Source organism: Pelophylax lessonae (genome assembly GCF_965119305.1).
Source record: "Pelophylax lessonae genome assembly, chromosome: 8".
Taxonomy (NCBI): domain Eukaryota; kingdom Metazoa; phylum Chordata; class Amphibia; order Anura; family Ranidae; genus Pelophylax; species Pelophylax lessonae.
This window is the reverse complement of record NC_138775.1, coordinates 234,083,761-234,098,456: the sequence shown is the minus strand read 5'-3', so window position 1 is coordinate 234,098,456 and position 14,696 is coordinate 234,083,761. Positions and strand designations below refer to the sequence as shown.

Here is a 14,696-nt window from a genome sequence, read left to right as displayed (position 1 = left end):
GGAAATAAAGTGCCTTGAAAAAGTACTCATACCCCTTGAAATGTTCCACATTTTGTCATGTTACCACCAAAAATGTAAATGTACTGTATTGGGATTTTATGTAATAGACCAACACAAAGTGGCACATAACTGTGAAGTGGAAGGAAAATTATAAATGTGTTTCAAATCTTTCGAAAAAATAAATATTGTGGCATGCATTTGTATTCAACCCTCCTGAGTCAATACTTTGTAGATCCACCTTTTGTTGCAATTACAGCTGCAAGTCTTTTTGGGGATGTCTCTACCAGCTTTGCACATATAGCGAGTTACATTTTTGAACACTCTTCTTTGCAAAAGTGCTCAAGCTCTGTCAGATTGGATGGAGAGCGTCTGTGAACAGCAAATTTCAAGTCTTGCCACATATTCTCAATTGTATTTACAGTGGGTCTGGACTTTGACTGGGCCATTCTAACACATGAATATGCTTTGTGCTAAACCATTCCATTGTAGCTCTGGCTGTATGTTTAGGGTCGTTGTCCTGCTGGAAGGTGAACCTCTCCCCAGTCTCAAGTCTTTTGCAGACTCCAACAGGTTTTCTTCTAAGATTGCTCTGTTTTCAGAGATGTATAGTAACGAAGTAGAACTACTTAAGTACTGTACTTAAGTACTGAAATGCGGTATCTGTACTTTCCTAGAGTAGAATTTTTTTCTCCTACTTCTACTTTTACTTCACTACATTTTTTCGATGATTTCGATACTTCTACTCAAGTATTTTTTTTTTGTGCTGCATAGTTACTCGTTACTTTTAAAAAAATGACCACTGCCGGAACAGTAGATGGCAGGTTGCATAAAGCTCAAAAAAATGTGTATAATGTCATTTGTAAATCAGTGCATACGAAAATAAAGGCTGTGTATAATAAAAGCTGCTATACCAAATCTTTCCAATAAAAAGAAAATATGAAACAAACAAATAAATGGTGCTACAGTGCTTAAAGTGCATCAAGAAACTACTAACAAACACAGGTTAATCATTTGAATAAATCATTTGAAATAATAAAAAACAATATGATGTTCAAACTTTTGACTTATTTCTTTAATAACTACATAACACAGTACTTGTACTTCTACTTTCAGTACTTGAGTAGAAATTTTTTTTCAAAACTACTGGTACTTTTTACTTTTAGTACTTAAGTAGCAAATTTTTTGAAAAAACGACTTGCAATACTTAAGTAAAAAAAATGTTGAATACTTTAGTACTTCTACTTAAGTAACTTTTTCTGCGAGCACTTCCACTTCTACTCAAGTAATTTTTTGATCGAGCACTTGTACTTTTACTCAAGTAGAAATTTCGAGTACTTTATACAAGTCTGTCTGTTTTTGGCTCCATCCATCTGCCCATCAACTCTTATCAGCTTTCCTGCCCCTGCAGAAGAAAAGCATCCCTACAACTTGATGATGCCACCACTGTGATTCACGGTGGGGATGGTGTGTTCAGGGTGATGTGCAGTGTTAGTTTTCTGCCACACATAGGGTTTTGCTTTTCGGCCAAAAAGTTCAATTTTGGTCTCATCTGACCAAATGTCATGTTTGCTGTGTCCCCCACATGGTTCCTCGCGAACTGCAAATAGGACTTCTTTTGGCTTTCTTTCAACAATGGCTTTCTTCTTGCCACTCTTCCATAAAGGCCAGATTTGTGGAGTGCATGACTAATAGTTGTCCTGTGGACAGATTCTTCCGCCTGAGCTGTGGATCTCTGCAGCTACTCCAGGGTTACCATGGGCCTCTTGGCTGCATCTCTGATTAATGTTCTTCATGCCCGCCCGTCAGTTTAGGTGGACTGTCATGTCTTGGTAGGTTTGCAGTTGTGCCATACTCTTTCCATTTTCAGATGATGGATTAAACAGTGCTCCATGAAATGTTCAAAGCTTGGGATTCTTTTTATAATCTAACCCTGCTTTAAACTTCTCCACAACTCTATCCCTGACCTGTCTGGTGTGTTCCTTTGCCTTCATGATGCTGTTTGCTCACTAAGGTTCTTTAACACACCTCTGAGGGCTTCACAGAACAGCTTTATTTATACTGAGATTAAATTACACTGGTTACTAATTAGGTAACTTCTGAAGGCATTTGGTTCCACTAGATTTTAGTTAGGGATATCAGAGTAAAGGGCGATGAATACAAATGCACACCACACTTTTAAGATATATATTTGTAAAAAATTTCGAAACCATTTATCATTTTCCTTCCACTTTGTGTTGGTCTATCACATAAAATCCCAATAAATACATTTATGTTTTTGGTTGTAACATGACAATATGTGGAAAACTTCAAGTGGTATTAATACTTTTTTAAGGCACTGTACACTTTATTCTTTTAGAAATGAAAGCATAATTCCAGGTTTAATGTCCCCTTAAATAGGTTGTTTGGTTCAAGCTGCCCCATACAAACTATTTACTGCCCTAACAGGTGCTCTTACTGAGAGTGCTGTATAAACTGTATGTAGCCTCAGCTATTGGACACAGTATTCGTGGTTCTTGGCAAAGATATCAGCCAAGGGAAGTGTTCCTTAAATAAAGCCCCACAAAATATTTTATCCCTTTAAGATAATTGGTTGGAGGTTATACACAATGAGGTACAGATGGTATACAGTTTTGGAGGGGACATAAGCTTTAAGACTGGTGGAGTCGGTGTGGTTAAGCTTGTATTTGGGGCGCTCAGGGTGGTCAGGGTGGTCAATGTGGTGTGCTGCTGAAGGGCTGAGCCAAAAGGAAACCTATGTCTCATTGAAGCAGAGCAACACAAAAAAGCTTTATTAAGCCACAAGCAGTATACATGGCGCTGGATACATTAACCCTCTCCAGGATTTATTTTAAAATTGGTAATAGCGGCCAGCCAACTTTGCATAGAGGGGGAGTGAGTCAGTGGTCCCTCATTATAATATTTATTAATATTATAAAAAAGTTTACCTGTAGGTACAAGGAATATCTTCTAAATGTGCACTGTTTAGTAGATATTTACTATTTCTGCAGCGTGCAGTGACGTCACCGGCGCATGCACACTGCTCTCTGAATGGATGGCATACTGAGTATGTTGTCCATTCAGAACGCTGTGGCACCATCGTGGCTCCCTTGTGCATGCCCTATCAGCGAGTACAGTGCGCCACTGGAGGACCTTGATTTAAAGTAAGTCTTCCATACTGTGCTAGTATATGGTGCATACTAGCACATTATGCCATTGACTTGCCGGTGGGAAGCTTTTTAATATGTGTTTATTTACACCCTATACTACCACTTTTAATAGACAGGTAAAATACACTGTATCAGAGTTATTTTACCTGCCAAAGAATTTGTCATTCTGTCCATCTAGTCCTGAGATTTACACAGCGTTGCCACACAGCAGAGCCCTATCTGATATTTCTCTGCTGCATTTTCACTGTCACTTAGAGGTCCCCTCCCCATGCCCATCCTGGGTCTGGGCAATGAAAGGAAAAATAGCCCAATAATGAGCTCATCTCTCTGACACGTTGCAATCTCCTCCTATCAGCATGCTCATTGTAATGCAGGACACCCTATTGGCTGCTTCTCCTTCTCTAAACTCTGCTGTACAGTGACTGCCTAAAGGTGATATTTAGTCAGATTCTGCTTGCATTAACTTCTTGCCGACCAGCCGCTGCACTTTTACTGCGGCAGGCTGGCTGTATTACACGAAATGACGTACCTGTACGTCGTTTCAAGTAATAGCCAGTGGGGGCGCATGTGCTGATTGGCCAGAGGGGGAGCCAATCAGTGGGTCTTGTGTCCCTGCTATTTAGGAACACAGATATCTATGTCTATCTAGTGGGTCCATCCCTCCACACAGTTAGAAAGCACCCCCTAGGGACACATTTAACCCTTTGATCCCCCCCCCTGGTGTTAACCCCTTCCCGGCCAGTGTCATTAGTACAATAACAGTGTATATTTTTTAGCACTGATTACTGTAGTAATGTCACTGGTCTCCTCAAAAGTGTCAAACGTGTCAGTTAGGGGTCTGATCTGTCCAATGCAATGTCGCAGTCTCGCTAAAAATTGCTGATCGCCACCATTACTAGTAAAAAAAAAAAAAAATAAATTACATAAATCTATCCCAGAGTTTGTAGATGCTATATCTTATATATACACTTATTGGGATTTTGTTTTTACCAAAAATGTGTGGAAGAATACATATTGTCCTAAATTGATGAAAACATTCGATTTTTTTTTTTTTCATTTTTGGCTGTGTTTTATAGCAGAAAGTAAAACATTTTTTTTTGTTGTTTTTTTTTTTTTTTTTTTTTTAGAATTGCCACTTTTTATTTGTTTATAGCGTTAAAAAAAAAACAAAACAAAACCAAAATTCAGAGGTGATCAAATATCACCAAAAGAAAGCTGTATTTGTGGGGAAAAAAGAATATCAATTTTATTTGGGTATAGAGTTGCACAACTGCGCAATTGTCTTGTCAGATAAAAAAATGCAAACAAATGGTCAATAAGGGGGTAAAACCTGGAAAAAAAACAGCAAATGGAAAAGAGAAAGTCAGGAAAGTACAACTTTTACAGGTACAGTCAGTGATGACCACCTACATCTTTCTCAAATGACAAGTGTACTTTAAAATCAGCCTCCTGTGTCAAATCATTTCTCTTTGATGGTGTGCCGTACTGATCAAAACTTTTTACCTGATAGCTTTTAAATGACTCAAGCTTTACTCTGCATTCTAATTACTGCATTTTGTATCTTGTGATTAAAGTCTGGCTTGCCTTCTAAATGGAATCTTGAACAGATGTTTGTGTTTAGGACGGCATTAGTTTGTCCTTCTTTTTTTGTTTAGGAGACAAGCAATAAACATTTCTTAGGTGCCATCCACCATGTGTTGTTTCTGCACTCTCGTAACCCGCGTTCACACCAAATGAATGCATGTCATTTTTACACACAATGGAACCCTTCACAATCCGCATAATGGACTGATTCTCTGGCACTGGGGATATTGACATATTTATCTGAAGATTCTGAATACTTTTAATATTTGGAGCTATGCCTTAAAATCTCTATTTAATTCTTTGGCCTTAAAAGCTATTTTCATGACTTTCAGAATCGCAAAACAACAGCCAGAAACTCTCTTGAGTAATTTAAAGCTCAGCAGGACATATAAGCCCTGTGGTGGCATAAAGCCTGCTGTCTAACTCCAAATAGCAGTGGGCTTGGAATACGTGGATTTGGAAGTTGATGTAGTTTCAGGTCTGGGCACCCTGAAACTATAAATTGATGCCTCCAAGACACATATTATGAACTTCAAAGCTTTTCTTCCAGCTGACAAGGGCTTTGCCAGCAAGTATTTTGGAACTGATAAACTATAACCCTGGTATCTTACAGGGAATCTATAGTCTTTGTAAGGATGTAAAAATATTGTGTGGGTTTAACTCAAGTCTAGAGTTTCCAAGGATGCAACTTACTTGCCAATGTTAATTTAAGGCCTCTCTTTTGCCCACATTTATTTACCAAAAAAGTTCACAATCAGATGAACGTTTACCCTTACAGGGGTTTTCAGCTTCACAATGACCCCAATAAAAGTTTTGTAGCCTGATGGCTATCTGGACTACGTAGTCCTTTAGCCTGTTTCTGCACATGTTCACTCTTTAATCTCACTCATTCTGTCTTGTGGCAAATGCATTTTGGAATTGGAAGCTGTACAGGCTCCGGCCTATTTACACACTGTTTTTTAGTACTTTTTAGCCTCATGGTGAGTACAGGCCCCTGCCTATTCAAACACTGCCTCACTCCCTTTCAGGCAATGGCCTGGTTAGATCACCTCTCCTGGAGGCCAGAAAAGACACTCTCCCAGTGAACGATCACACATACGCTGTTTGTTGAGCATTTTTTCTCCAAGGGAGAAGACATGAAGTTTACTCAGTTCTATGTTATTCGGCCTGTGCACACCTGCACATACAGCAGGTGCTGGTCATCACAAAAACGTGGACCCAGAGCTAGGGGCTTCATTCCTCCCAATCTTCTACCAAGCCCCTGGGCTCTAGGACTAATTAAAGTGGGACACAATCATGAAGTGGAACAAAATTTATTGGATATTTCAAACTTTGTTAACAAATAAAAAACTGAAAAATTGGGCGTGCAAAATTATTCAGCCCCTTGACTTTCAGTGCAGCAAACTCTCTCCAGAAGTTCAGTGAGGATCTCTGAATGATCCAATGTTGACCTAAATGACTAATGATGATAAATAGAATCCACCTGTGTGTAATCAAGTCTCCATATAAATGCACCTGCACTGTGATAGTCTCAGAGGTCCGTTTAAAGCGCAGAGAGCATCATGAAGAACAAGGAACACACCAGGCAGGTCCGAGATACTGTTGTGGAGAAGTTTAAAGTCGGATTTGGATACAAAAAGATTTCCCAAGCTTTAAACATCCCAAGGAGCACTGTGCAAGCAATAATATTGAAATGGAAGGAGTATCAAACCACTACAAACTTTCAGCTCATACAAGGAGAAGACTGATCAGAGATGCAGCTAAGAGGCCCATGATCACTCTGGATGAACTGCAGAGATCTACAGCTGAGGTGGGAGACTCTGTCCATAGGACAACAATCAGTCGTATACTGAACAAATCTGGCCTTTATGGAAGAGTGGCAAGAAGAAAGCCATTTCTTAAAGATATCCATACAAAGTGTTGTTTAAAGTTTGCCACAAGCCACCTGGGAGACACACCAAACATGTGGAAGAAGGTGCTCTGGCAACAATGCAAAATGCTATGTTTCGCGTAAAAGCAACACAGCTCATCACCCTGAACACACCATCCCCACTGTCAAACATGGTGGTGGCAGCATCATGGTTTGGGCCTGCTTTTCTTCAGCAGGGACACGGAAGATGGTTAAAATTGATGGGAAGATGGATGGAGCCAAATACAGGACCATTCTGGAAGAAAACCTGATGGAGTCTGCAAAAGACCTGAGACTGGGACGGAGATTTGTCTTCCAACAAGACAATGATCCAAAACATAAAGCAAAATCTACAATGGAATTGTTCACAAATAAACATATCCAGGTGTTAGAATGGCCAAGTCAAAGTCCAGACCTGAATCCAATCGAGAATCTGTGGAAAGAACTGAAAACTGCTGTTAACAAATGCTCTCCATTAAACCTCACTGAGCTCGAGATGTTTTGCAAGGAGGAATGGGCAAAAATTTCAGTCTCTCGATGTGCAAAACTGATACCCCAAGACATACCCCAAGTGACTTACAGCTGTAATCGCAGCAAAAGGTGGCGCTACAAAGTATTAACTTAAGGGGCTGAATAATTTTGCACGCCCAATTTTTCAGTTTTTTTATTTGTTAAAAAAGTTTGAAATATCCAATAAATTTCATTCCACTTCATGATTGTGTCCCACTTGTTGTTGATTCTTCACAAAAAATTACAGTTTTATATCTTTATGTTTGAAGGCTGAAATGTGGCAAAAGGTCGGAAAGTTCAAGGGGGCCGAATACTTTCGCAAGGCACTGCAATTGTGACTAATGTGCACATGAATAGTGAAACATGACAGTCCTGGTAATAAACAGTCTCTGGATCTGATGAAAGGGAGAACTGATGATAGGAAGCCGCTCCCACAATAGAGCAATAATCCACCACCGTGAAGAAAACAACCGGGGTACTCTTACCAGACGAGGTGGACCATCAAATTAATGAAAGGTCAATTAAGCATGGAATGAATATCTGACGTCAGCTCAGCAAGTATCCGGTCACCAAATTCCTTTAACTCATAAACCGGAATGGATATGAACTTTGCAGTTGTAAACATCCCCTACTCCTCCACAAGTACCTCATAAAGAAATAAGGGGGATCCGATAGTGCAAAACGTTCAAACTTAGGTTTCATTAATAAGCAATGGACAGGTACTTTGTATGAAAAACAGCATGGAAATTCCAAAATGGCTGCGGCAGAAGCGTGCTTACGTGCGTCATACATGTCTGTCGCGTTTCGTCATCTTAGACGTTGTCAACGTTGGAACAGGAAGGGGCCATCCCCAAACTTTTTGAACTAAGTTGGGAGCATGAAATTGTCCAGAATGCCTTGGTATGCTGACGCCCTAAGAGTTCCCTTTACTGGAACTCAGAGGCCAAGCCCAATCCATCATAGCCCCCCTCCACCAAATGATTTGGACCAGTGCACAAAGCAAAGTCCATAAAGACATGGATGAGCGAGTTTGGGGTGGAGGAATTTGACTGAGTCCTGCCCTCAACCTGACAGAACACCTTTGGGATAAATTAGAGTGGAGACTGCAAGCCAAGTCTTCTCATCCAACATCAGTGCCTGACCTCACAAATGCTCTTCTGGAAGAATGGTCAAACATTCCCATAGACACACTCCTAAACCTTGTGGGCAGCCTTCCCAGAAGAGTTGAAGCTGTTCTAGCTACAGAGGGTGGGCAAACTCAATATTGAACCCTATGGACTAAGACTGGGATGCCATTAAAGTTCACGCGCATGTAAAAGCAGGTGTCCAGTGGCATATCATCCATGTGTGCAGGGTGTTCACTGTACACAGCCCCTGAGGGTGGGGGGACCCACTGTGACCCACACTGCACACATTAATGGTCCCCTGGTTCACAGTCAGGGATGATCAGTAGAGGGACAGCTGTGAGCAGAGATCTCCCTGCATGGCTTTTCAGCTGACAGCCGCTTCCCCTCCTCTCCCTCCTGTGGATGTCAGCTGACTTAAAAATCACTGCTTCTATAGTTTTGTGTTCTGCCTGTAGTAGCAGCGCAATGTTATCCTATGTGTCCATGCACATTAGGACATTTAGAGGCATATTTTTAAGCTCAGCGTTTAGAGGCAGAAAAAAAATCTTCTGGTTTGCGTTTTTGATTGGAGCTTTCTTGCAGAAAAAAAAATGCTAAACACTCCTAAACACTCCTAAACACTCCTAAACACTCCTAAAATGTGTACAAAAATGCTCTATATGCGTGTTTCTATTTCTGCCAAGGGCTCTGTATGCGTGTTTCTATTTCTGCCAAGGGAGCTGGTGTTTTTTTAAAGCTGAGTGTGCATGGAGCCTTAAAGAGGTTGTAAACTCACATTTTTTTTTTTTCACCCTGCAAGAGAAACACATAATGAGCTAGTATGCATCGCATGCTAGCTCATTATGAAATACTTACCTTAGAACGAGCCCCCGCCGGGCCGCCCGCTTACCTCTATGATGGGCGACATGTCCAGTTGCCCGTCTTCCGGGATCGCGGCATCCGGCCATCTGATTGGCCGGAGCCCCGGTGACGTCACTCCCGCTCACGCACGCGGGAGCCAACGGTCACGGCACGGGGCTCTAAAGGAACGGCACGAGCGGCCGTTCCTTGAGAGCGCATGCGCCAGTGACGTCACTGGCTGCATGTAAGGTAAATATCTCCTAAACGGTGCATGTTTAGGAGATATTTACAGTACCTATAGGTAAGTTTTATCATAGGCTTACCTATAGGTACAACTTGCAGAGGAGGGTTTACTTCCTCTTTAAGAATAAATCCTTACTGTTTGTCTACTTTAGAGGAAATAATCCTCCTGGATGTCTGACTGATGCGGAAGGAGAACATTCTTTTGTTGGGTTAAATTTAGGGAAACTCATGTTACACTCTTCACATTGTATAAGTAGCATCAGACACCAGAACAGGCTAATCATATAAATATAATGTGCAGGCAATTCTTAGAGAAAGCAAGTTTAAAATATTTATATAGACAGCATTAGATGACTCCCCATACATCCAATCCCTGCATTGATACAGTACTACCCGTGTTTTTATAACAGTGGATTGCAGTATGGAAATATTCACTGGCAACCCTAAACCAGGGTGTTACCTGTAGTGAAGGTTGTAGTGACAGGATCACTGCGTGTGTCTCCACGGATACCACATACTGACACCTCATATTGGAAGCCAGGCCGTAGAACTTGCATAGAGTACTGACTAAGGGGGGGCTGTAGACGAAAAGTAGTCTTCTCTCCTTCCCCATTGATTGGCCCATACTGTAGCTGGATAAAGTCGAGTTTGGCTCTTGGAGGGGTCCATTCAACAAAAGCTACTGTGTCAGATACATCTCGGACTAAGATGTTGGAGGGACCATCAATGGCTGAAACAAAGGAAAGGCAATATAAATGGCATTTCTCCACTGTATTTTCTGTTCTAATTTAGTGTATCAGTGCCCTTGATCAGGCCTTCAAATATTTCCGTATTTATAGACAAAGATTCATTATTGTAGAGGTAAGACAATATACTTCTACCATACTGCATACATCCTGTGCTGACCAATGTACTTAATGCACTGTCCACATAAATCTCTCCTGTATCTTCTACTATTTGTTGCTATATTAATCATTTCCCTGCTCTCAGTTATCCTGGCTGCAATGAATTAAAGGTTCTCAGAGAGCTTTGTCTGTGCTTTTTCCAAGTATAGTACATTGATGTTCTCAGAAATACTTCTGCTTTTGTATCTAGGTTTGATTATGTGAGCAGCAGGTCCAACTTTAATATTAAATAAGGATGGAGAATTCCTAAGGATAGTAGAGAAATGTGTTTAATTGCCTTTAGATTTACTAACAAATATGCAGAAGTCTACCTAAACAATCAGTTTACCGTATATACTCGAGTAAAAGCCGACCCGAGTATAAGCCGAGGCCCCTACTTTTACCACAAAAAGATGGGAAAAATGATTGACTCGAGTATAAGCCTAGGGTGAGAATGCAGGGTGGCGGGCATGGTACAGGAGAATGCAGGGTGGCAGGCATGGTACAGGAGAATGCAGGGTGGCAGGAATGGTACAGGAGAATGCAGGGTGGCAGGCATGGTACAGGAGAATGCAGGGTGGCGGGCATGGTACAGGAGAATGCAGGGTGGCGGGCATGGTACAGGAGAATGCAGGGTGGCGGGCATGGTACAGGAGAATGCAGGGTGGCAGACATGGTACAGGAGAATGCAGGGTGGCAGGCATGGTACAGGAGAATGCAGGGTGGCGGGCATGGTACAGGAGAATGCAGGGTGGCAGGCATGGTACAGGAGAATGCAGGGTGGCGGGCATGGTACAGGAGAATGCAGGGTGGCAGGCATGGTACAGGAGAATGCAGGGTGGCTGGCATGTACAGGAGAATGCAGGGTGGCTGGCATGATACAGGAGAATGCAGGGTGGCAGGCATGGTACAGGAGAATGCAGGGTGGCAGGCATGGTACAGGAGAATGCAGGGTGGCTGGCATGGTACAGGAGAATGCAGGGTGGCTGGCATGGTACAGGAGAATGCAGGGTGGCTGGCATGGTACAGGAGAATGCTAGTGGCTGTGTTTCACTTACCTGTTCCAGAGACGCCTTCATTTTAAAAATGGCGCTGCCCGGCGCCGACATGTCATTTCGCATGCGCCGCCACCGCTCGTGAAAGCTGGTATACGTTCAGCTATTCCTGGCCTGTCCCGAGCGGTGGCGGCGCATGTGCGGTGACATGTATACGTCGGGCGGTGCCATTTTTAAATCTTAAACACGTCGGAGCGGCCGGGAACTTATTTTTTTTTGTTGACTCGAGTATAAGCCGAGGGGGACGTTTTCAGCACAAAAAAATGTGCTGAAAAACTCGGCTTATACTCGAGTATATACGGTAGTTAATATCAAATTAGGTAGATACTAACATTACATAGTTATTAACATACCTAAAGAATATTGTACAATTCGATTTTGAGATGTATGACCAGCCTTACAATCACCTTTTTATAAAAAATTTAAAAAATTGACAACAATTTCAACAAAGTTGTAAATTTGAACATACAATGAACTCAACTCATAGTATGAAAAGATCACAGAGTAGGACTTCTAATGGACTATTGAACAAATTCCCCATTGATCTGTGGACACGAGATACTGTATATTAGTGCTCGTGCAATGGTCAACATTTAAAAAAGAGATTTATTTTCAAAGCAGACCTGTAATAATTCTTCTTCTTTGCTACATCTCATGCTAAGAAACATAAAATGTAGCATAAATACCCTAGCTGCTCTGGGATGCTGTAGGTCAGATCCTTATGTGAGTAAACATCTAGGCCTTAGGTCACATTCTGCTGTGGATTGAAGTCATGGTTTGGGGTGGCTGATCACGTGTGGACATCTGGTCACACCACTAGCATGCCATGGAATCCTAAAGCAGTGCTTCCTTCAGCCATGGTATTAATGGGCCTATCCATTGAAGGGGTATCTCATTTTGACTATAGGTTTTCGACAATGAACGATAAATGAAAGATCAACATGCATAACTATTATTGAGTCTAATGTCTAGTCCAGCAAAACAAGCTTTATCCATGTAGAAGGAGCAGGGCTTAGGGCTTCATACTGTAGATTTGTACCCCGATTCAGTGATGTCATTCTAACCTTGGTCGGCAGAGCACTTTCCTTACCAGTTGTTACGCTGCCTGAAGTTGGGGGACTCCTGGCTTGTTCTTTTAGTGAAATGATACTGATGGTGTACTCCTCTCCGGGCTTCAGTCCTGTCTGGTTATAAGATGTGACACTGCTGGGGAGCTGAACCGTTAGCCCACCCTCGTTATTCTGTCATTGGAAGAAAATTGTATATTAATTGCTTTTTCTATATATAAACTGATTCAGACAAGAGATAGTGGATTACAGAATATGGATTAAGTGATAATGGAAAACATGTACAAGACTTGCTCAAGGTTAAGGCTACTGAAGCAACTGCCATGCCACCAGTGATTTACAGGCCTATATGACAACAATGGAAAATTAGAATGATTAACTCAAAGCTTGCCAGTCGTGGATAACAGCTTGCTCCTTTCATCCCTAAATACCAGTTATTCAGAAGAATCCCAAGCCTATATTGAAAGTCTACCTGAAACGAATCATTGTTGGGTGAAAACCTGTGGGTGAGATCACCTGGATTTCTTTTACTATATGTTGATCCCACCAGTTTTGCACCCACCTCCCTCACCATACCCACCTAGACAACATGAAATGCTAACGTTACTATGCTCCCTTAACTGGATTCTCGATGGAATCAAATGGAACAGAGTTTTGAAAACAATATGTAGTCTAACTAAAGCCTAAAATATCACATATATTATTCCCATCAGTAAATAGCCAGTCAGTAAAGCTTTTACTAAAATTGGTAATGTTGATTAATTTGAAATTGCCTAGACCTATCTAAAACTATATTGATTTATGGGAGTCTTACTCTATGCCTCTTTAGCTTAAAATTCTAACATAGAACAATAGGCATCATTTAGTAAAATGTTGTATATATATATATAAATACGGAACAATGTTACATTCATATTTGGTAATAATTAAAGGAGTTGAAAAGGCAGAAGGTTTTTTTTATCCTAATACAAACCTTCTGTGTGTAGCAGCCCCCTCAGCCCCCCTAATATTTACCTGAGCCCAGCAATATTGCAGGAGTGTCTCAGCTGCCCAAGACTCCCCTCCTCATTGGCTAAGACAGCAGTGTACCGCGATTGGCTCCCATTGCTGCCAATCGAAGTCAGTCAGCCTATCTGGAAAGAGAGGGGGCAGGGCTGGGTCATGGCTCCATGTCTAAATAGACACAGGGAGCTGTGACTCGACTCAGCTGCCCCCATAGCAAGCTGCTTACACTCGTCAGGAGGGAGGGGCCATCAGAGCGGAAGAGGGACCCGAGAAGAGGCGGATCCGGATCACTCTGTGCAAAACCAACTGCACTAGGCAGATATATATTTTTTTAAACGAGAATTTACAATCACCTTAAAAAGGTTTCAACAGTCTTTTAGGAAAAAGGTAAGGTATTTTAGACTTCATACATGCTTTAAGGTCCCTCTTTAATTTTGGTTACTATTGCTTCAATTTGTTTGTATGTTTTGGGGCCCAGACCACATTTAAAAATACAATTTCAGATTTTCATGGGCAAGCTGTATACACATAGAGCACTCGTGTGTACTAAACAAAATGGCCCTTGGAACCAAATTAAATGTATTACAAGTGGGATTCGTGTATGATGCTGCTTGCTGTTATGTTGTTGCTCTTCCATGCAATTATACACATCTAAAGATATTCCAGGGAGGCTTCCTTTTTTGTACAACTTTGTTTGAAAGGCTCTCTGGGGTTGATATACTAAAACTGGAGAATGAAAAATCTAGTGCAGCTGTGCAGGGTACCCAATCAGCTTCTAACTTCAGCTTGTTCAATTAAAGTGTTACTAAACCCAGGACCCTGCATTCACTCTATATAGTCTCCTGCAGTACACAGAACATGGAGATTCACTTATTTTAGTAAATATAAACTACTAAATACCATTTCTCATCAGCAGCAATCCTGTGACTTACAGTATATCAGTTTCCTGCCGAGCACTGGTTAAAGCTTGTAGGAGGAGTTTTTTTCCTCCTCTGACGGTCCTATGAGGCTGCAGGACCCTTGACCCCCTGACTGGACAGTGCTGATTGGCCCTGTGATAATAATATGCTCCCCAAGAAAAAAAAAAGCTCTCTAGCAATACACACCAAACTGAGCATGTGCAGAATTCCCCCAAGGCTTTATCTTATCCTGAGATAGATTGGGGACAGTGGAAGAAGGGGAGGATCAGAAAAGACAGGATAAAACAGCCAAGGTTCCACAGTGAGTATGACAAGCATGCTTTACTGCATATGCAGACTGATTTTACTGTTGTGGGTTTAGTAACACTTTAACCACTGCCCGCAA

At 41.5% G+C, this 14,696-nt stretch overlaps 1 protein-coding gene across 1 annotated transcript in view; it reads right to left on the bottom strand.

The window, feature by feature from the left end:
* Positions 1-14,696, bottom strand: part of TNR (tenascin R) — a 663,536-nt gene that overhangs the window by 212,160 nt on the left and 436,680 nt on the right. Inside the window, exons 6-7 of the mRNA XM_082265604.1 lie at positions 12,410-12,560; positions 9,841-10,110 (exon numbers count right to left, since the gene is read on the bottom strand). Coding sequence (XP_082121730.1) covers positions 9,841-10,110; positions 12,410-12,560 — 421 coding nt within the window. The remainder of the gene's footprint in view (positions 1-9,840; positions 10,111-12,409; positions 12,561-14,696) is intronic.